A 24,871-nucleotide genomic window follows, 5' to 3' on the forward strand; every position below is an offset into this window, starting at 1 on the left:
TTAATTCTGAAGCAAAAAGCTTTGCTATGTTCCAGCTGCTCTCTCTACTGTTATAAATCAATAACCACAATGCTGAATGTATCCAGGATAGAGTATCAGAAAACAGAAATGACACACACACAGTATGTCAAGAACCATCTTCATTGGTAGAGTCCCAAGTATTAGATGTTACTGGAAGATGTCCTGAATTCACTTAAGAGGAGAATCCCAGCTTTCGTTTAGGCAGTTTTATAAATTACAGAGATTTAGAGCTTGTGGAAATGAATTAAAGCCTCTAATACTAAATGAGACCAGATTTTTAATTTAAACTTTCCAAGCTGAAAATGTGACCTGACTACAGACTACAGGGTGATGATGGGCCTACCTGCATCAAGGCTCTGAAATGGTAAGTCAAGAAGTGATTTTTCCCTTTCATCTTAATGGGCTGTTAACTCTCAAACTGAAAAATGGTGCCACGTGACATTGAAAATATAGGATCAGCTTAAAATAAATTCTACTGAATACTAAAATAATAATTTGCATATTAAATTTGAAAGACATATTTAATTACTGTTGAATATTCCTCAGGAATGTAAGCTCCCAGTCAAGTAACTGAGCCACAGACAAGAACATAATCCAAGACAAAACAAAAAGTAAAACATGAGGAGAACGTACTGTGCTTTTACAGGTTAAAGGGAACCTGAAAAATTACACCTATTTTGGTTAATATATTTAAAAGGTGTGGAAAAGTATAGAGTTTAGCTGTCTGAAAGAAGGATGTCATCAGCATGTCATGACCTGGAATACCAAATTAGGGTTTAGCATCATTCAGTAACAACAACAACAGAAGGAAAGAAATCACCAGAAAGTTAAATTTAGGCTTTTCACAAAATCCCAGAAAGACACAAACTTACTTGTTTGAGTACTTACTTTACATGGTCATCTTAAATTAAGCCTAATAAGATATTAAACCCGTTGACAAAATATTGCACACCTTCCAAAATGATAAGATTATAGAAATGTAACCAGAGGCTAGTAGAAACATATATTTCCAAAATAATGAGACAGGTAGAATTTATAAATTCATATGAATAGACAATATCCATTACCCACACTGATTATTAATGGAGATCATTCCACAAAAGCTTAAAAAACTGGATCCCTTTTGACATACTTGTTTGCAAAACTTTGTATTTATTTACAGAACAAATGGGGTCACCTATAATTTGGAAGCCCATGGTTTACAAAAATATGAGGTAGTTGTTCTTCCCTTCTTAATTTTTAATATGGCGACTTCATAAACTGCTAAGAGGTTCCTACTAATGAAAGCAATTACATTAGTTCAACAGGGCCAAGGGCAAGGTCCTGCACACTGGTCTGGGAAACCCCGGTATCAATGCAGGCTGCTGGTGGAGAATGGATTGAGAGGAGTGTTGTAGAGAAGGACTTGGGGCTATTGGTGGATGAAAAGCTGGACGTGACCTGGTAATTGACACCTGCAGCCCAGAAAGCCAACTGTATCCTGGGCTACATCAAAAGAAGCGTGATCAGCAGGTCAAGGGAGGTGATTCTCCCCCTCTGCTCTTGTGAGACCCCACCTTAAGTACTGCATCCAGCTCTGCAGTCTCCAGACAAGAAAGACATGGACCTGTTGGAATAAGCTCAGGGGAGGGTCACAAAGGTGATGAGAGGGCTGGAGCACCTCTCCTATGGAGACAGGCTGAGAAGGTTGGGCTTGTTGAGCTTGGAGAAGAGAAGGCTCTGGAGAGACCTTAGAGCAGCCTTCTGGTACCTGAAGGAGAGCTACAAGAAAGCTGGAGCAGGGCTGTTTACAAGGGCATGGAGTAACAGGGCAAGGGGTAATGACTTTAAGCTGAAGGAGGAGAGATTTAGATGAGACATTAGGAAGAAATTGTTCCCTGTGAGGGTGGTGAGGCACAGGCTGCCCAGAGAAGCTGTTGGCTGCCCCCTCCCTAGCAGTGTCCAAGGCCAGGTTGTGTGGGGCTTTGGGCAATGTGGGCTAGCAGAAGGTGTCCCTGCCCATGGCAGGGGGTTGGAACGAGATAGTCTTTAAGTCCCTTCCAACCCAAACCATTCTGTTATCCTATGATAATTTGCAGCTGACACTAACTGTAAAGACAGTAAAGTGTTTGTGGTTACAATTTGTGATTATTTTGTCAGGACAGTAAAGTCAAAAGAATTCAGAACTAGCACAAAGACAGGCATAACAATAAAGGCAGGGTCCTCACATTGTTACAGCAAGCAAACCACAAAAAGAGTCAACTCTTCACTCAGTATAAATGAAAGTGATTCTATACAGACTGCCAGAAAAACTAACTTGTATGCACTCTAAAAAGGCAATCCAGCACTTCAATTTAAACAGGAATTTAGAAATGCTTCCAGAAATTAGCTTTCTGGGATATAGTCTTTCAGAAATAAAATTGGAAGAATGGAAATTTCCACTGACTTTATTAAACATAATATTTAAAAAACTATTTCACTAAAAGCCAAAACTGTTCTCTTTACTACAAAAAATACAGAAGATGGAGGGAACTGATTCTTCACACTGAAGAACTGAGCATCTAAATGAAGTCAAGCTCTTCAAGAGGCACTGATCAGGTTTTATAATGCTTCAGATGGGGTTTTTTTTCAATTCTGAAGCACGCAGGTTGTAATAGTAGCTGCTGAAAGGCAGGAAATTCAAAGATAAGGTTGTCAGCCGCCCTTTAACTAGGACCACTTCAACACATTCTCCTCCCTCCCCCAAGGATACAGTGAATTAAGGGCAGAGTCACCTTTAATGTTCAATTTCCTGTCCCTTTTTCAGTTAATACCAGCCATATGTTTTAATTGCATAAAGCTTTTATTTGGTGATGGCAAGTAAATGGCTTTAATATCTGTAGCGTTGATAACATCCTTTGCAGTTGTTATGAAAGAGTAATTGCCATTTTCCCCTGCATCTTCCTTTGACTTTTGCTCCAGGCTTGAAGTACCCCATGTGTTACAGAATTCATTTGAAATGCGGATTAAAAAGTATTTTAAAGCCGTTGCCCTTTTCAAGCCTTTTCTAGCCCTCCTGGGAACAAAGGTATGAGAATGAATCGAACTTCTAATAGGTGATTGGGATATAAAGCCCACCGTGCTTTATATCCCAAGTGGGATGCACTGCTACTAATGTAGGAAGAAGACAGATTCTTTATGTCTGCATGATACTTCAATTAGTAACCGCAGATAAAGACCCCTGACACCTGTTCAGAGACATAAGGAAATGTACATAAATACTACACATTTTTAAGTCCTATTGCTCTGCAAGTTTCATACACAGACTGGAACCTACTGGGTAGAAGTAATAGTTTGGCTGTATAGGGCATTTATGCTATGCTTAAATTTAATCAAACCATTTCAATGAACAAACCCTTTTCGGGATCTAAGTGAATTCCATGTAACTAACCAACCATCTGGTGAGGTTAAACACAATCCTATATAATCTGTTATGTCCAGATTTTGCAGGAATAGGGTAGTTGGTAACAACATTTCTCATTTGTAACAGCTGACCCAAAGTTCCCTGCTCTAGTTACGCCTTGCATTAAACCAGCAGCAATGTTTAAACTTGAATAAAATAAAGAAAGTTAACCTTCAGTTTATGTTAGTCAAGAACGTGTTTTTCAAGCCTTTTCTAATAGGAGTTAAAGTCATTACTTGCTTTAGTGCTGTTGATATTGGGCGTATCTGTCTGTTACTGCTACTATAAATAAACTGTTGTGCATCAGTCTTTCCTCCTCTGCATTACACTCAGAGTTGTGATGACTAGAGTGACTTTGGTCTATTCACTGGTACCACCAGTACTTAAGAAGTAATGCTAAATAAGTTATGGCAGAACTTTTTACTGTGAGAGAAACTGATTGCATGCCAAGGTCCTCCGAAATTTTAGCAGATGACAAACCTTGTTTTGAAAGCAAATGGAAAGAAACAAACATTTTCCTGTGAAGGGAACACCCTACCTAATCACTCTACCTAAATTAATTTGATAGTTTTGCCTGAGTATTTCTTAGACTGATGCCATTTAAGCAAAATCCTTAAAAAATCCCAAGACCCAGTGCTGTGAAATTGTATTATTATCAGTTGCTGCTGGGAGCACATGGGACATGCACAGGTTGGCAGCAAGCATTAAGAGAGCTGATTCCCTGGGCAGTCACAGATGAAATTCTTCCTAATCTCTAGATTGGGGCAAAGTATTCCACAGTATGACTTGCCAATTGTAAACAGCAATTTAAATCTGCCAGGTGCACAAAACACTGCCAGCCCAGGGAGAAGGTGGAATTTCAGACGTTCACTACAGCAAGCCTGGATTTGGCACAAGTTTTATGTGAAACTTGCAATCAACCTAACCACAGAGGCATTCAGAGAGAAAAGCTAACCTAAACAAACAAATGTCTTCTGGACAAGATTCCTGAAGCTGCTGCTGCTCCAGGAAAACGTAGATTTCACACAATGTAAATTTTCAGTGCAAGCCCCAGGCTGGTTAGCAGAAACAACTATTTAAAAAATAACCATCGTTCCTTGGGGGTTATTAGATCTCATTATCACTCATTTCTCTGAGGGCTACTTGCATCCAGAGGTACACTGTAACTACCCAGTGGATTAAATTACAGGAGGGGGCACTGTCTGGGGAGGTAGATAGGTTTTCTATTAACTTCAGCAGGCTTTTAAACAAAGTGTGCAATGCTGAGTCCGCTCAAAGAGAATTTGACTGGGATGAAGCTGTAGGCATGGATCCTTAGAAACCTGACAGGTTACATGGAGACTGGATGACTCACAGCACTTCCTACATTTCTACCTGTGTGGAAATGAGAGGTGTTTTATTTTACTGTTTGGTTTGCTGGTTAAGACATCTATTTTTCTTCCCCTCAGCACTTTGAGGCTGGAGTTTTAATCTAACCTCATAACGACAGGAACAAGGAGAAATACATTTGGAAGGCAGAAGTGGGTTGACATTGATATGCCTTTTAAAAATAAGCTCCTTTGTGAAATGTTCATTCATAAAAGAAATCGGAAATGTTTTAATAAGCATCAGGCTACCAGAAAGCAGTTGCCATGAGGCACTTAGTTGCATTATAAAACTCACACAGATGGCAGATAGAGTGATACAACCTTTATAAGATTAAAGAGGTGCTGCTGTAGACATGCCAACATCATTTAAATGTTTTAAGAGCTTGTCTTATTTTTCTCCTCCTAGCAAGGAAATGTTTTCTTTTGCTGGTGTTTATCTTCCAATTTGGCACCAGTGTTTATGGAGCAAAACTGTTCTCTATGGACAATAATTTATAGACACACCAGCTACAAATTACTGTCAGATCTTCTTAAGGACCTTAATAGAATATTTTCAAGCATTGCACCACCTTGAGGGATTCTCTGATGTTCTGTGTTTCAGACCAACAGCTTATAACTACTCTCTCTCTCTCTCTCTCTCTCTCTCTATATATATATGTATGTATAAAGCAATAAATGTTTTTTGAGCATCTTCTTTACTGGGAGAAAAAATCCAGGTCAAGAGTTTAAAGCACAGGCTTCTATAACCGTGTCATGCCTGACCTGCTGCATGGCCCAGGTCACGTCACTGTCTCTTTCTGGCTGCTGCTGATTTAAAATCTACTCAGATCAAAATCTCTTCAGAGCAGAAACCATCTCTTTGTGTGCAGTTTTAGAGGGTCTACAACAACAGGAACCTTACCCATCACCAAAATTACTTATATCCAGGTTTACTGCAAACAACTGGCAGGGCTTTTGGAAAAGCACCTTGTCTGACAGATTTTTCCATGCTTTCATTTGCTCTGAGAATGGCATATTTCATTAATATTTTGAAGTGGTTTAGGATGCTAGGACAGAAGGATTTTATTCTCAGCTGTACTATCCATTTTTCAATGGAACACTGGAACTGAGAAAAAAACTTTTAACCCCTAAGAAACATAAACAGACGCTGTCATACAGTGGTCATCACATAATGGCTAAATCTAAATCTTATCAGCAATGAAATGTCCCTCCCAGTTCAGCTGTGAGTTTGGCCCTTACCACCAAGAGACTAAAGTTACCTGCTGCAGGTGGCTAAGACAATGATGATTAGACATCACTTTGGGGGCAACGCTGACTTCTCACAGAAGCCAGCAGCACAGAGGCTCTACCAGACTAATTTGTGGTAGGCAGAGTTTTAAAAAAAACAACAAAACAATCCCTGATCTAGTTGGTAGGAATGATGGACACACGGAGCTTAGCATAGATTAAGTCACTCAGGCCTTGCTCTGCATCTTGAGTGGAGCTTTGTTAACTCTGCAGCAACAATACATCACTTTACAGGACACAGCAGTGACTGTGCCATGCTCAGATCCATGTTCTTCAGATTGGTTTTTTCCCTCAAAGAACGGAGAAACGCCTGTTTTTGGATGCATGGCGTTTCACCACAGTGTCCGCGTTTGTAGAGGGGATTCGAACTGATAAGACCTAGCAAAGGTAGCTCGATGGAATGGGCAAAAAGTAAATTATTCATACTCCTTAAAACAAAACAATGGCTCAGGCTTCAACAGACTTGTAACCTGAGCTGTGGGACAGCTGCTCTGCACCTTATCTGAAATTCATTAGCCTCTCCTTAGTTACCATCGACCTTCAGAGGTTTTAAGGCATGAAGTCCGCTGTATTAAAGAAAGAGCTGCTTAACCTCTCCTCCCCATGAATGCACACACAAGATCACTGCAGATCAGTCAGTACAGAGGCACCCTGGGAATCCATGGAGCCAGAAAGCCTTCTACAGCTCGCAAGCATAAATGCCAGAAGACCTCAAAGCAACTCCTTTATTCTTCGTAACTATATCAACAGGGTGTGGGTGAAGTCCTACACGACATAACTTTATACACTACCAATAGGAATCTTCCCCATCATCTAGTTATTCTGCAGAAGGATGGCCACTCTGTACAGTGATTAAATATCACTCGCTATTAGATGAAAAGATTACCCAATGCAGCAGCATATATTTTCCTGAGTCAGGCAAGAAATTAGAGAGAAGACACAGGGGAGCTGCCTAAGAACGGAAGGCAATATTGCTTTCAACGAGTCCCCAAACATTTTGCATATTAATTCACAATTCCAGCTTTATCCTAGACTTGAGAATACAAAAATGTTCAAAATATACAACTTCTGTTTCTGGGCTTGGGCTACAAGATCTAAGTGGCAATTCCCCAGAAACATTAAATACTGTGTTAAGCATTTTCAAAAATACTGTGATAACTAAAAATGCAGAAAACTTTCCATTATGTGCTCCATGGGGGTGGGGGTGGGGGGAGTTTATTTGTTTTTGTTGCTGTTTCCAACTTTGACACACTTTAAATACGTTAGCAGCTTATTTATAGTGAGAACTGTCTCAACACAAAACTTTTTGTATGGCTTATTAGCCAACCTCCCTCCCCTCCCCTTCCCCTTTCCCTTCCCTTCCCCTTCCCTTCCCCTTCCCCTTCCCCTTCCCCTTCCCCTTCCCCTTCCCCTTCCCCTTCCCCTTCCCCTTCCCCTTCCCCTTCCCCTTCCCTCTCTCTCTTTCTCGTGTTTGATTACTTCAGGGCAGGTTTCATGTGAGGATTTTGCCCTGGACACTGTGCTTACAGAATTACGGCTCATAATATCACCTGAGGCTCAAAAATATTGACAATATTTTTCTCATTATCAATTATGCATATACTTTTCCTGGAATAACATATGTACTGATAGGCTATATTTGGACAAGCTTCTTGACATTCTGTCTACTTGCTATTAAGCAAGGACTGAAACATCAAAATTAATCATTCTTACCAGAAACAGTCGGAGAGCACAAGTTCCTTCACAAAACCATCCCCTGGGGCTCTCCTCCACACCATCAATATCTTGCATAATCAGCACTTACTCTACACACAAGCTCTGATGCAGACTACAGATCGCTGTGGCATCAACAGAGGAAAGTTCACCACAGAATGGTTCGATGTTAATGTCTAAGGTGGAAATTTTAAAGATTTAAAATATTGGGTGCCTTTTTTCACATTCACATTACCAAAGGTCTATTTCAAGTTCATTTTCTGCCACTCATTCTGCTCTTCACTCTTATGGCAGGCACTTTCCATATCAATATCTCACAATGCTTGCTGCTGGACTGCATCGAAAACTGCCAGCATCCTTCAGGGCAGGTATACATCAATACTATTCACATTTATGAACACAAAGGTGGAGCTACTCAGAGCTTAAATGACCTGTCTGGTGTCAAACATCAGGCAACAGAGACAACTAAGGAATTTTATACTGCGGATTTGTGCTTTTCCCACTAAAGGAACACTTTAGTTGTATTTCTCAGGTCAATATTTCAGCCTTTAACCATAGCACAAGTAAGAACACAGAGCTGCATCTCTTTAGATGTTTGACAAGAACTGATAGTTATCTCTGTGATTGGCTTTAACAGTCAGTCATTATGTTCTCTTCAGTATTTTACATTTCAAATGTCAATGCAGTTACTTTGCCAAGTTTTGTCACAAAAAGACACCAACTAACATTTGTTTTTTCAACAACCTGCCTTACATTAATGCCAGAGGATCATGCATTTAATAGATCTTACACCCCAAACACCTATCAGAGGAAAATTGCATGAATAAATGATTAAATACATACAATGAAATACAGACCAGCTAAGAATTAAGTCCTCTATAATTTTAAATGAATAATCCAATACAGGACAACTTAAAAATGAAAAGTTAGTGGGTAGTTCTGTGTAAATTTTAAGAGGGGAGGATCACTGACCTGATATTTTTGAGCATATTCACCACAGTACAGCTTTGTCATCTTCTTCACTATTTAACTTCAACAACGTGTTCACCACAGGACTTACCTGGTTTTGGTATCTACTTTCAGGTTATTGCTGTGCACTTCTCTGCCTTTAAATGAAGTAATTCCTAAATCAGTGGCCACCGTCTACTACTTACTAATGCTCACATAGCACAGAAATTGTAAAAAGAAGAAAAGATCTCTTTAGACTGATGTTTTGCAGTGTTTGAGGACTAACACCATAAATAGCTAAGATTTAATGGGATAAATCTCTGTGGTTTAGGAATGGTGAGAGTACACTAATTTTAGCACTAAACCAGTGTTACTCTAGCCTTGCTATTGGCAACAACAATGTAATTAACCTCATCTTTATCTTTTCTTTGATAGTTAAATATGCAGAAGACTATGCTGGTCTGACTAGTCAGCATCTTTATTGTTATTCTGTATGTTTATCAAGGCTTCGAAAGAGAAATCGGCTTCCCAATCAAGAAAAACTTGTTCAAAATCAAATTGGTTTTAACTCCCACCGCAGAAGATGACCAAATATTACAAGATGACACATTCCTACTGGGGATGTGGATGTAGGAAAAAGCTGAGCAGCAAGCTAACAAAAAGATAAGCCCCAAGACCTTCAGTTCAAACAGCCTGTAAAAAGAGGATTGAGTTCAGTTACACCAAATCCTCTGCACAAACACACAAGTCAGCTTCCAAAGGAAAACCTTCTGAAATGGCCAGTTGTATTGTAAGAAATGCAAAATTTGTCAAAAACCATAAGAAAAGAGGTTAAAAGAATCACATGAAATCCCAATTTAACACTTGGCATACAAGGTGTGTTTCTGACTAGGTGATGTACTCCAGCTGATGGGCTGCACTCAGCGTGAGTCCGGTGTGCACGTTAAGAGCTTTGCTGTGCTGGGTCTGGAAGTTCTAACACAGTGAACGAGGTTTATGCAAAAGTTGAGTAATTCTAAAGGAGCTTCTCCACCAACATCTGTGTTTAAGACCATCCATAATGCACTTATTCTCATGCCTGTGTTTAACTTAAATTCTTTTCTTCACCCCTCCAGTTTCCCAAGACAATAACATTTTGCAAAAGAAGTCTCATTTCAGCAGTTGTATTTCCCTCCCCAGAGAGAAAACGCTCTGGCTCCTTCTGCAGCTATTCCCTAAACGTGAAACGGCTTCTGTCAAAGGGCGCAGAGAAGGCTGCAAGTGGTTGAGTAACACCTCTAACTAAACGTGTCACTGCTCTTTAGCTGAGTCATGTGAATTAACCATATTCTCGCTCCTACCTAGGACACGATTGCAAAAGGTACTTTGGTATCTAAGCCACCCTGGAGAGGCAGTGCATTTGAATTTCTGCTCAGAACAGGGTAGGAGCAGACAAGATCACTTTACAGGACCCAGTGGTGTGACTTTTCAGGCAGCAGTAACTAGGTCATTTACAACCATCTGTTCCTAGCCTCAGTCTCCCAGCAGTCATCACTGAAGCTGCAAGCTAATTAATTTTCACCTGCTAATTAGCGGGGACACCTCTGAAACTAACAAATCACCCAGTTTCAGTCAGCAGCTTCTGAACTCCTGTGGGCAGCATTTCCGTGAGGTTTTACTACCAACAGAGGTAAAAAATTTTCTCTGAAAGATGATCCTCTGCAATGCTCCCGATCTGCTGCGTGCAAGAGCTCTGTGAAAGAATAAAGCACTCTTCATCTGAGTCTTCAGACGAAGAACAGCACGTACATCAACAGTTGCCTCCAAATCTTCATCAAAGACAGCATTTAGGCTCCTTGTTAATTTTGGTATGAGGAGATAGGCATCTAAATTCTTGGAGACATTGACTTAAAAGACCTGGTGGAGGTCTCATGGGAAGTTAAGTCTGTGAAGGAGCTGGAACTAAATTACATTTTTCCAAGCCCTAGGTAAGATCTCCAACCACCGCAACATCTTCCCCTTACCACGTAGCTTTAAACAGGGTGAGTAGCTCACCACAGCATCACTGAAAATTCATCTTAAAACTGTCAGAAGATTAATACATAGCTCCAAGCCAGAATGGTTTTATTTCACTTGTTCTGAGGACTGAAAAAACAAAACTCAATGTCATACGTTCTTCCAACCTACCACCTGTAAGTAATGGCACAACTTATACTGAACTTGAGGTTTGTTATGTACATGTTTTCCATGAATACATCTATTCATTTTCTATGTTAAAAAAAAAACCCACAGTCTTCAATTGAGTTGATTTTAGCTTCATGGAATGATTCTGCTTTTAAAAACAAATGTTTGCGTTATCACAGGAGCATTACTTTGATTTTAGGTATCGTAAAAGATGCCACAGGAAAATCTCATGAAGATAAATAGTGAAAGCAAGTATCTGTAGGTCCATAAAAACTTCTCAATGAGAAACAAATGGCAAGATATTATGATCTAGTTTCCATACCACTGGTTGCAATTCTGTATATCATGGTACCTCAGCTACAGCTCAGAGAAGTATGACTCAAAAGGTGTGAACAGCATACAGCATTCATGAAAAGCCAACACCAAATAAGGTCAAAATAACAGCTCAGAGAAACTATGGATTTTTACTCTCATGAGTACAAAACAACTTTGAGCAGTAGCCAGCCAGCCAAGTAGGACCACTCCTGAAGAAGGGGTCCTTCCCAGATCCCCAGTGTGAGGTATTGCCCCAGTGACTGGATATGGTTGTCAGCTCACCTGTGTTCAGCTGCAGCCCATCGATAAGGTATTTGCAATCTTTTCAGGGAGGATTAGAGATAATTCTAAGGATTAGAGATAATTCTAAGGGATATGTTCTGCAATGCCTGCTTTCAAAATGCATGGCAACTATATAATAAAACAGAAGTAAAGAAACCAGAAAATTACACCCTTAGAAGGTCGATCTTTTGGTTAGAGGGCAGTAGCGGGTGCATCACATTGGCAGGCTTGCAGCTGATGCTCCAAGGTGCAGCCAGGCATCTTCATGCAGTCACTTACAGCATCAGGGTCTAATGGCCACAGCACCATGCAGGTAAAAAAAATCAAAATGCACTATTGCCCTGGATCCAGGTTGCATGAAGTTGATCCCCACTCAAATCAAACCACCCTGTCTTTATGAAAAGCAGAGGGCATCCCTGAGTGTATATTAAAAATCCTTTTGGGTTTTTTTGTGCACAAATTATTTTGCACAGTTATGGACAACTGCAAGAACAGAAGAACAAACACACCTATGAACGTTTGTGTGATATGATTTGCACGTGGGAAGGGGAAGAAGAAGCAGAGCAGTCAGCACTGGAGCTCTGACCTAGACCTGCACCCATGTGCTGTAAAGCAGATCCCAGGCAGGGGAGTCTTGCTCCTCCACTTTTCCCTGTAGTCCCGGCAGCGTCCTACAAGCGGTAACTCAAACACAGTGCCTGACCTTGTCTAAGCCTCTACTAAAACACATGGTGGGGAGGGGAGGCATGGAAAGGCTCAGGGGCAGGTCATTCACATCTCTTAACACTGGTGATAGAGAAAAGAGTTTGGTTCACATGAATCTTCAGTTTGCTTTTAAAGGTACAGATGAGGGTTTACACTGACAGAGCTAGAACGCAGCGAGTGCTCTCGGCAGACGCAGGAGCATGATGGGCTGTGAGCACTGGCAGTACTGCCCCACATTTCTGCAAGACAACTGGGCCACTGGTGGCAAGGCAAGGCAAGACTCAACATGTTGCCAAAGGTGGCTGCCAGCCTCACGTTCTCCTCTTTCTCAGCATGCAGCCTGGGGTTCTAAGCTCTCCGCGTGCGCTATGAGACATGCATAAATAAAAATGAGTGGTACGTGTCATTACCGCAGCAGTTGTGATACCCTTATGTAGGACCTCAAAAACTCAAGGGAAGCCCCTCCTTTTGGAGACAGAACGTGAAGTGAAGAATATGAAAATTGCCTACAAAACGCTGCCACAGGGATGCCTCTCACAATTTTATCGGCAAGAAGCAGCAATGTCTGCTGGTAACAGCTAAAGATCACGTTCTAATTTTAGCAGTTGCAGTTAACTCATTCCCAATGGAGTTGCACTTACCGTGAGAAGGTTTCTAACTGCTTCAGCACTGAAAGGAAACAAGCATCGAGTCATTCAACTGCAGTTCTATATGCAAATATGCTTTTTGGCCCATGAAGGGAAAGCATATGGAATCTGCGGCTATAACCCGTTCAGCCAAACATTTCCACACATTTCTTATAATGCAAATGCTGAAAGAAAATAAAAAATCCCTTTTGCCACACAGTGTTTTAGCTGCCCCTATACCAGTACAATCATTAGCATGCACGTGCGTTCTCTTATAGACAGTGCAGGTGTATAGGAACTGTATGCACACTGCATACCTGGGATTGCTAAGGAAAGTTTTAATCAACAGATACATTTCCCTTGACATCCAAAAGCAATATTACTAATTTTATTCATAGATTATGTCTTGTATAATTCAACAGATATTAAGCTGATATATTACATTTTTATTAAACTTCTAGAGACCATAAGATGAATTTCCACATTTTCTCAATCATTATTTAACTCCCAGAATGGTGATTCAGTATAAAGAATTTAATTTCACACAATACAGTAATTTTCTGCGTTAACCTCTAACAGGGCCTACAAAAGAATCCATGTTACAGATAGTCCACAAATGGGGAATAAAACCCAGAAAGCTTCCTTACAGTGAAAGTGATTTAGTAGAATGGCCTGAAGAAAATTCTTTTATAGTTATGAGACCTTTGGTTGATCCTAAAGCACGCACTTAGTGCTAAGAGAATCCTAGCAGCTAATATCTAAGCATATTAAAAAGAAATAAGGAGTCTCTCTTGGTAAGCAGTGACAAATATAAGGCTTTTTAAAGAGTGATTCTTCAATGAATTGTGTAAACAGATTTGCACTTCAGAATAAAATCTTGAGCAAGTTATTTCGCAGAAGGGAATGAGAATTCCTTTTGCTTTCAAAGAGGGTAAGAATAAAGGAAAGTACAAAAACGTTAAATCCAGCAAAGTTCAACAGAAAATTATGATGTAATGTCAAGGCAAGTGTTCTTGAACCGTCACCTGGTTTTCTGCCCAGATTAATCCCTGCATTGAGCCTGTGACTGAACAGAGGTATAAAGTCCCAAGGGAGCTAGGCTCCCACAGGCAGCAGGAAGGATTCTGAATGGAGAGCGCAGCCTGTCACCGCAGAGGAAAAAGCAAAACTGGGGAGCTCTATATTTATCAGCAAAATTGGCTGAGTGTGCTGATAGGAATTAAGAAGGGGATCTCTCTATAGAGATCAAGCAAGATATTCATATAGGTGATTCGCCTACTAGGACGTAGGTGGGTACAAACTCACTCAGTCCCTTCTTCTAACTGGCTGGAGGCTGTAACAACTGAGGCTGAGCACCACCCTAACGCTAAGGTGCAGCCCAGCTTTGCAGTGGCCTCTGGGCTCAGAGAAAGGAGAATACAAATGGGATTTGTGCTGGCATTTTTCCCCAGATGTGCAGATACTGATACAGAGCGGGGGAGGAAACTGCTTGCAAATAGCTACAGCTTCAAAAAAGAAAAGACAGCTGAGCTGTATGAGGATGCACATTACAACTGTCAGGAGAAGCATTCCCTTTTCACGCTGAAAAGCAGACCAGCACCTAAAATATGTTAAACTTCAGATGTAAAATCCAGTCTTTTTCCTTCAGTGATACATAACACACTAAATTTGAAGTGTACCTGCAGGCATCTTTGAACTGTGGCCTGAGGGAAGGGCACTGCCCTAAAATCCTACAGTATCTCCATGGGTTGCCGTGGAAAGCTTAGGCATTAATTAATTTCTACAATTTTTTTACCTGTCTGAATATTTAGGTCCCTACTCTTTCATCACTACAGTATCTGGAATCTGTGAACAATTAGATCTATGTTACTTAGCTTTCCAGAACTGGTGTTTAGCGGCATAAATGCATATACTCATCAATTGATAGGCAACAAAATTTAGAATGCTGATGGTTTGCATCTTTGCTTCGTTAACATGAAATACACTGCCATCATATTTAGTTTATCAGAGATATTATATTCTTTCTTCAACCAGCTATTGTAGTATTAGTATTTTTAGCTAAAAGTCTGAGAAAAATTACCTTTCAGACTCCCTACTTGATATTTTCTAGACATATCCATCTTACACCTTCATTCACTGCACAAACAAAAATGTTTTAGGACAGAGAAATGAAAATTGTTATGGATTGTTGAAAAGAAAATATACAGAAAAATATTTTCCCTTTTGCAGGCTGTGATTATACTGAAAAATATTTTTCATTTTGCTATAATTACCATGTGCCAGGGCAACCCCCGGTATCAATTCAACCAATACAGGCTGGGGGATGAAGTGATTGAGAGCAGCATTGAAGAGAAGGACTTGGAATTGTGAGTGGATGAAAAGCTGGCCATGACCAGGCAATAGGCACCTGCAGCCCAGAAAGCCAACCATATCCTGGGCTGCATCAAAAGAAGTGTGACCAGCAGGTCGAGGGAAGGGATTCTGCCCCTCTGCTGTGCTTTCATGAGACCCCACCTGGAGTACTGAGTCCAGCTCTGGGGTCTCTTGTATGAGACAGACAAGCACCTGTCGAAGTGAGTCCAGAGGCAGGCACAAGAATATTGGAGTGCTGGAGCACCTCTCCTATGGAGACAGGCTGAGAAAGTTGGGCTTGTTCAGCCTGGAGAAGAGAAGGCTCTGGGGAGAATTTACAGCAGCCTTACAGCAGTACCTGAGAGGCCTACTGGAAAGCTGGAGAGGGGGTGTTCACAAGGACACAGAGTGGCAGGACAAGGGGCAGTGGCTTCAAGATGAGGAGTTTTAGATTTATGTTAGGAAGAAATTCTTCCCTGTGAGGGTGGTGAGGCCCTGGCACAGGCTGCCCAGAGAAGCTGTGGCTGCCCCCTCCCTGACAGTGTCCAAGGCCAGGTTGGATGGGGCTTTCAGAACCATGGGCTAGTGGAGGGTGTCCCTACCCATGGCAGGGGTATTGGAATCAGATGGTTTTTGGAGGTCTCTTCCAACCCAAACTATTCTGCGATTCTACATGTCTGTCTTACACGTATTTAAATTAACAAATTCATGTAATAAACCAGAGCAGATCCTGATGCCGCATGGAAATGGCACCCTACAGAATGAGTTGTTATCTTGACTTAAATGGTTATTTCTCAGCTGAATGTTCAGAAGATATGTAAACACCTGATGGCTGCAAACTGGCAACTGATTTTTACATTCTTTTTTTTTCTATGGCAGGACTGGATAAATTGTTTGCTATTTTTTTCACAAACATTTCCTCCCTAGATATCTCTTCCCATTGAAGTTACATTGCATTCAACTGTGTTGCAGCCGTGCTCATCTACGTGAACTCCTATCACAGGACAGGCTGGCAGCCAGGGACTGCCCCTTCTTCCCCCAAAGAGCAGAGCATTTAACTGACATCTTGGGCACCAGCAGAACCAGGCAGTGCTTTACACTTCAAGCTGTAAAGGATGGAGGCAAGTGAGAGCCCAGAGGAGAACAAGCTACACCGTCTCTTCTAAAAATAATCTTGGAGTAAAGGTGTAGGGAACCGAAGGAAAAAGTTAGAAAGGAGAAAGCATGCCTGAGCTGGGGAAGGAATCAATGGGGATGGGATGGGAACAGCAGGAAGGGGAAAAAAGAAAAGGAAAGAAGGGGAAAAAAAAAAAAAGGAAAGCTCTGTGAGAGAGAAGAAACAGCTCTCATGTGAAACAGTTTTGAAGGATAAAATGTTTCTGTCTCTCGTTAGTTATAGTTTTAAAGATTAATGTGAGTGAGGCACTATTACTCCTTACTGGCACTGAACTAACCTTAGTTCTGGTCAGACTGGGAATGGCTGCACTTGGGGGCTCACTCCACACCAGTCCCTCAGCATTCCCTGCTGTGCTGCTTCAGCACTGGCCAGCAAGACACAGTATGACGTTTTCTGGCATCTTCTTGTTTGAGGGACTATCCTTAAGCTGTATCTGCCCCATGTTCCCCATGGCAGGAGATTTCAAATGTTACTTTTAGAACTTTTAATGATTTGGAGAAGAGTAGGAGATGTGGAGTGCTGAAGACTAACGCCCTTGTTTACCTACTATGGTGGGCGTGGAACGGGACACAGGGCAAGTTCTGCCTTGCTGCCTGGACTGGATATGGTGTCAGCAGCCAAGGGGAGAGGGATTTCCTAGGGTAGGAACAGGCAGGACTGTTGCAGATGAGTGATTTACAAAGGCGAGTCTCATCCCAACCTACTTTGATGCCCTAGAATTTAAACATCTAGTCTAGAACAGTTACCTGATGTACTTCTTAGATCAATGGGGAGTCAAACACTGTCAGTGTAGGACTCTTCCCATCCCTTGACAGGCAATTCTTTATAATAATTGGGAAAAAAAAAGCCAAACCAAAAAAAAAGATTGAAAATTCTAAGACTTGGAAAGGTTACCAGTCTCATTTTAAGGGTATAATCACTAGGGATTTGTTTGATGCTACTAAGCTCTTTGCATCAAACAACTCTCAGAATTGTGAATGTTATCAATCTGGGCTAGATATCAGAAGCCTGAGAGCTCATCATTCTACCCCTCTCTCTGAATCATCGCATTCCTCATACAAAAGAAAAATGAAGTGCCATATTTAATTCATCTTGAAATAACCACCAAATTGTCACATACCAGTATTTTGACTTCCCTAGATACATCTACCATAAATGGGACCAAGTATGCACATTGTCCTTGGTTAGTTCTATATTTACGTATGTTCTTTCTCTTCCTTCATTTTACTATTTACATTTTTGTTCCACTACCAGCATTTCTAGCCTTGTGAAATAATCGCAGGAGTGAGGAGCAGCCTGATGTTACTTGTCATAATAATCCCCTTGCTTAAGCAAGATTTTAAAGATTTTTGAATAACAGGGCCCAGTGACCGCAGCTTACAAAAACAAGACTCTAACTTGTCGTCTTAGTCTGCATTAAATCAGGGAATGGCCATATCTCAACAGGAGAAGAAAAGAACCAAGAAGCCTCCAAAAAACTAGTGACTCTGTGGTATCATGCTCTACTGGGAAAAGCAAAAGCTCATTAAATTTTACCAATTAAACTGTAAATGAAGGACTGAACAAGATGATCATTTTAGCTGATTTTAAAGGAAAGCAATGTCTAGCCTGGAAAAGGTGCTATCTGCTGCGTATCCCTCTATGGTGTGCTATATGTTTTTCTAAGCTCTGAACATTTTGGAGTGTAACCTACGCTGTGGATGTGTTTACATTTGGCTGAATGACCAGAAATGCCTTAAAATTTATTGTATATAAACTACAATTAGTAACAATTAAAAAGCTCTAATCTTTGCCACAGACAAGGAGCCCTGACTGACTAAGTCTTCCTTTAGTGAAATACTGATAATACTAGTATACATGAGATACAAAATAGGGTGTGTGTTTTGATGCAATATTGCTCTTCACTGTAACACAACCTCACACAATAACGTCAAAACCTGTTATTCAAATAGCGGATCAATAAGCTGTATGTAGTGAAACCTCATTCCCTGCGTAGGTTTAATTTCTCTTACCTGGTCTCTTCTGTAGCTATAAAGAAACCATCATCTGAAGCATCAAGCCAGTTTTGCCTCTGTCTCTTGATCACTGGAATGGTGCTTGTCTTAATGGCACTTGCACTGGCTTGCAAGGCCTTACCATTAGTCATATGAACATGGGGAGCAGCATGCTGAAATCATAATAAAAGGGAAAGATATTTGCCTGAGAAGAAGCATAATTTTGTTAACTAATTCTGCTGTAAAGGGCAGCCTACACACAGCACCCTTCTCAGAAATTCATCTTCCTCAACCAGTACCTAGGGGTCAGATAACACATGGTGAGCATTCACATGTTTTATCTGCAGGTCTTAAAATCTAAATTAATTACAAATTAACTCTATAACATTTTATACAAAGAGGAATCAAGGCTTGAATCAATGCCATGAACTAAGCAGATCGCAAGAGAAACCTGTTCGGTTTTGGAGAGAACTCACATTTTCTGAGTAAAAACCCAGCATCCCAACCAATGAGGTAAGATACTTGTGTTTGGGTATGGCATTAATGTAAATTTAAAATATCCATACTTCACACATCATATGTCCTTACTCTCTCTCTCTTCTTCAATAAAAGTCACTGAATAAGACAAGTGGTTTGGTCCTGCTCCTAGCCAAAATGGAAGCAGGGTAACAAAGGTCTGTATCACCTTGCTGGTGCCACTGGTTTACTTGCCAGTCATTACATATTAGAGCTGACTGCACTGGTATGCATTCATCTTAACAGAGATAACATTAAGCATTAAAAAACCACATTAATTTTCTACTAAACCTTTCCCTGGAATAATTGTCCAACACGAGAGCAAGTACTCAGATGTAATGAGAGCAGCTGCCTTCTGATATATGAAAAGGAGAGAGTGAAACAATGTTTTCTGGAGGTAAGAATACCCCATGACAAATACATTAAGTTTGGAAATTTGCATCTGATAACGGATTATCAACAGGACTAACAATACTATTTGGTTAAAACAGCTATGACAGAAGATGTTATACAAAGATGACAGTTTGCTTACTTTATCTCATGTGGATTCAACATCAGCTTTTCTCAGGAAGAAGTACTATTTTCATGGTGAAATAGTATCATTTGTAGTATTCCTAAGATGGGCACAATGCTGCACATTCAAGGGAGTACCCTCTAATTCGGGGACCAATTTAACAGTTGCCAGATAAGGAAGGGGCTGGCAGCATTCACAGAGACCAGCAGACCAGAACTCAAAACTGATGTCTTAAATTGTGCCATAAAAAGCATAACAGCTCAAAATAATAAACAAGTGCCTCATTTCTTATGCACAGTTCTCACACCCATATTCAATGCATTATATTCACATTATGGTGCAACTTTCGGTTGCACCCTCCGGTCCACACTATTTGCTCCCTCCAGTAGGACAAATCTTATGCATCCAACAAAAAAGTTTAGTGTTGTTTTAGTTCAACAAACTGAAAAATAAAATCTCCTCTGTGAGTCCTTAGATCTGAAATAACCAAACCAACCAACGACGACGAGAGCAACAAGACACCAAATTCGAGTGAGTCACATAAACCTCTTTCTTAGAGCTAAACTATTTTCTTGGAGGAGAACAATGTTTATGGTGAATTTAGTAGTTGTTACACAGAAGGCTGTAAACCTGTTTTTGTAATCCTTCTAAATATTTCCCTAGTTTTTTCCATTTTTTTCATTCAGTGTCAAGGCTGCAGTTTGGTTTTAACTTTTTTTTGTTGTTTTGGCTTTGGTGGGGTGAAAGAACTAGGGGACATGCTACTAAAATTCAGCTTGTTTTTAGAACCAATTCAGGACAAAATACCTATTTCAACAGAAACTAGAAAATCATAAAGGTATTTGACTGATGATCTGTTACAATACAAAGTGAACAGTTCTCAAAAAGGGAGTAAGAAATTGATGCATGGAAAACACTGCTATACATCAGATTTCATACTAATTATTTGTATCTGACAATTGCCAGTGCTGTATGTTCCAGGGAAACATTCAAGGGCTCCAACAGCAATTTTCTGCTGTGCTTCCCCAGTCAGAAATGGGTCTAAGTTATCAAACACAATGTTTTATATGTTTTCCCAGGATCCTTTAATACACTGCTGAATGTTTCCTTTACTCAAGACAACACGCAGAGGCAAAAAATGTTCAGGAAATATACAGAGTACAAAGAGTCCATTTCCTATGGCGTAAACTCTGAAGAACAGTTAAGCCTGATAGAAAAAGTGTGTGGTTTTTCATAATACTTTTTCCCCTGGCAGCGAGAGATGTCATTACTAGTTCTGAACTTCTGCTTTGTCTACTTTTATTAGACCCTAACTCTCATTCCTGGCAAGAGATAACGTTAGAGAAAATAGTGTGAGGGTTACAATATAATCTCATTTCTGCCGCATCATATTGGTTAGAAATTTCTCTTTTATTTCCCTTCTCCCTTGGTCCTTTTCAAGCTACTTGAAGAAATTAATTACATTTCACTTAAGGACAAGAGAAAATAATAACATTGTTCTCCAGTCTGTGCTAGGGACCACGTTATCTTTAATTTCTAGTTAATCAAAACAATTAACATTCTTGAGTAGAAAATCAGTTCATTAGTTCCTCTCAAAAATGTATTTACCACTGTGTATAAAAATGAGCATTCAATGCCACTGTCATACTAATATCTATAGCAGGAGCAAAACAAACTTCCACACAAAGTGCTTGTTAAATGTTTTTTTTGGGTTGCTTTTTCTGGGTTTTGGGGTTTTTTTAATGATGATGAGTTAAAATTTCCCCCTTCTAGCACACAGTTATGCTAGAAAGGTTACGCAGAAGTACTGCCTGTACCACCTCAGAAGCCCTATTCATTCCAAAACCCCACATACAGCAATTGTCCTGTGCAATTAGCAGCTGGCATTTTGATTTTGACTCTGTGTGTGTCACTAATAAGCTGTGCTGCGATTCTGCAGCAAAATCACCGGCGTTAAGAGCCTGAACACCAGCGGCTGATCACAGAGCAGCACCTGAGCAGCTGGAGCTTTTCCCCACTGCTTGCTAACTGCACGCTGGACAAATCCTCCTGCCTCCCAAGCGACTCTTTTCTCACAAAGTTTTTCCTTGTCTCGACCCGTTCATGTGAGATCTCTCGCATGACATTGTTACCCAGGAGGAGTTTCACCTGCTGAGCCGACTGAACGCATCCTCAGAGACCTCCCAGACCAGAGGCAAACTTTTCAAGGTCTTCAACACAGAGGAGTTTATGGGAAGACCGTTTGTTACCACGTCTTTGCGGCTTCACCTGTCCCAAGCTAAGACACTTCTCTGTGGGTACTTCTCTCAGAGGCTGGTGCACAGCTCGGTTTTTGAGAGCTGCTTGCAACTGCTGCTGATCATCGCTCAGCTAACAGGGGCATGCATTTCCCATGTGCACACACAAGTGTTCGTTTCCCAGTGAGCAAGTCAGATGCCTCCTTCGGCAAATCAACGCAATAGTCTCTTCCATGAGGTAGCTACATAACAATGCTAAACCTTCTGGAAGCAGCAGCACTCCTTTACTCAACTAAAACCAGGCTGTTCAATACAAGGTACGCGAGGCATAAAGCTTTGCTATGTCTGAGACACAGAGAAGTTGGCTTGTACAGCATCACTATATGCATGGTATGTGCAGTAGGGACAGCTACCAGTCCAACAAAGTTTGGATAGTATTCCAAAAATACCTACAAAGATACTCTTAAGTGCTTTATATTAAAGTGACAACTTAAGACAGCATCTCTATTATGGAGGGTAAATATCCTGTCCTCACTTGCTCCCAGAGAAGCTTCAAGCACAATGATATTAAGATGCATGATGGACGGTCACAGGGGAATCCTGTACAAATTCAGAAATGGGACTCAGATCCCAAATCACAGTCAAAGTTCCTGTCTATGAGTTTTTCTACTTGTACTGGGATCTCAATGGCTGAGCATTTACCCATTGAGCTCCACCGCAGATTCTGAAGAGACATCCAGCTTTGAAATAAATACATAACACCAACAAGCACTGTAAGTGTAAGAACTAACGGTGAATGTTTACACTGTGACTGAAAGAACATTTAACTGGATTATCATAAATTTCTAAGAGGACCTGAATTTACAGTCTTTTACATTTTCCCCCTTTCAGAAAGGAAAAAAAATCCCATGGCCTTAAATTAGATTAAATATTGCCTCTTCAAATGAAAAGAGCAAATCAAAACAAACAGAGCAAAAGCAGCTCACTACATGGAGGAAAAAAAATCATTAGAAGAAATCAGGCATGCTCAGATGATTGGTGGTAATCTATATTAGTTGGTTCAATATATTTGACCTAATTATACAGAATATAGTGTAAATGAAGTGTAGAATGACATTAAGTTTAAATCAGGTATTGATTATTTTTTTGCCACACCTGAAGTATTCTTATTTGCAAAGGCATTAGCGCTGTGCCTTTAATAAGCATCAAGGTCTGGGGCTGCTTTAGTTTACTTATTCACAGAGATTCGAGGTGTATGCAAAATCACAAAAACACAGTCTCCACACAGCACGGAGCCACAAACACTAATGCCAGCATGCAAGCAGACATTCATTTTGGGCACAGAATTTCATTTAAGAAGCCCAAAGGCTATGAAAAAAATACATTTCAAACAACAGGTCATCTACGGGAAATTAACCAAATAAGTCAACCCAAGTATTACTTTTGAACCTCCTGATTTGCTATCAAACCTTTCACAAAGCACCTAGGATAGATGTAAAGCTGAAAATCCAAGTGAATTACTTTTCTGTTCAAGGAGAATGAAAAAAGAAAAAATAAATGGGAAAAAAAAAAAGATGACAGCTGACTTTCCAAAGCATCTGAGCTAAATACTACAGTATTTATAATCTCTGTATTGCATGGAAGCTACACAAAAGCTGGAGAAACCATGTCCTTAGAAGCAGCATTTTTAAATAAATATTTATTTCTAGAAATCAGAAAATTGGTAACCAGAGACTAACATAGGTGCCTATCCAGAGTAACAGGAGATTGGTTTTACAGTGAAAATACAGAAGACCTCCTCCTCAAACCCTTCAAAAATATCTCTTTCTTTTAAATTATTTTTACGAACAAGAATCTGAAGCAAAAATTAGGGGGACATCATTGCATTTAAATACAGAAGAACTGCTGTAGTGGTCTCAGAAAAAGCTCACCACTTTTTCCTTAGCAAAGTACACGCTGCTCCTCATTGGCTTTTATTTTAACATAGATCTGAATCTTCAGAGACATGATGAGATTGATGCCTTCCTTATATTATTTCACTACCTATAATATCAACTTAAAAAGAGTTAAGATACTTTGCCTCGGTGAAACGAATACTTCATCGGAGACAGCATAGAGACCCGCTGCTGCACCTCTCACATTCTGATTGACTAAAGACCGTGCTTTAACTTTTTATCTGCTACAGAATTAACCACTATCAGTTTAAAAGAAGGGAACTTCATCTCAGAGTAATTACTTATTACCACAGTCATTCAAGAATGTATCTCAGCAGCACTGCTCTGCTACGTCTGTACTGAATAGGTTCTCTCATACTGTGTCTGATGCAAGGAATAGTGCATTTTCTGGCTTTACCGACTTACTCTTCCTCATTCTTTTCTCATTGGAGAGTAAGAACTTTTCCATTTCACATTTGGTTATGCTTTAATTGCAGAAAAGACTGGACATATCATTATAATATTTTTCACACTAAACAGAAAATTAATTTTTAATTATATTTTATTTACGTAAGTGCAACGGGCCATTACTACACACTGACTGCAGAATATTAGTCTGAACAGTCTGAGTCGACAGCAGAGAGGTCTGGAGAGGTTCACAACACAGGAACCTCAACAACTCAAATAATTTAGAAACCTTTCTCTTACCTCTCTGACATTTGGCCACATTTTGGGGTGAGGACACATTTACACAGGTAACAACATCCCACTCCCCCCCCATTTCTTTGGGTCAGTTTTTAGAGCTCTTTTGATACATTCATGGAAAAGAAAGAGTGACAAAATGTGTTGTCACAAATCTTCAGTCTAAAAGCAATAGGAAAAAAAATTAAAAGGGAAACGAAGAGTAAAGTTTTCACCAGCTTCAGCATTAACCTATAGCTCTTTAGCCAACACCAATGCAGAACTGGAAAAATACTGACATTTTTTTCAATCCCTTCCAAAGCTCACAGAAGAGCACTATGCTTAAAAAACTAAGCATCTTACTTTGAAATGCATCTATTTAATCCAAATTCATGGCAAACAAGGATTACATCACATCCAGTAGAAAACAGAAACCTTTTTCCAGACATCTATTATTTTGAAATTTTGCAGTCATTACCTATCTACTGTCCATTTGCACTGGATTATTAATGACTATTGACTATAAAGGCAATTAACTCTATTGACACCCTGTTCCCAGTTTGAACCAAGTATCTGTGTGGGAATTTACACGTCCCACAAACGCTGTAGGTAATAAAC

General features: G+C 40.2%; 1 protein-coding gene across 1 annotated transcript in view; it reads right to left on the reverse strand.

Moving 5' to 3' along the window:
- The window catches only part of MTA3 (metastasis associated 1 family member 3), a gene marked incomplete at both ends in the record, with an annotated part of 133,409 nt that overhangs the window by 731 nt on the left and 107,807 nt on the right, over positions 1 to 24,871 (reverse strand). Inside the window, one exon of the mRNA XM_084262065.1 lies at positions 18,390 to 18,544. Within this exon, the coding sequence (XP_084118191.1) occupies positions 18,390 to 18,544 (155 nt within the window). The remainder of the gene's footprint in view (positions 1 to 18,389; positions 18,545 to 24,871) is intronic.

This window comes from Gallinula chloropus, assembly GCF_964237585.1.
Source record: "Gallinula chloropus genome assembly, chromosome: 3".
Classification (NCBI taxonomy): domain Eukaryota; kingdom Metazoa; phylum Chordata; class Aves; order Gruiformes; family Rallidae; genus Gallinula; species Gallinula chloropus.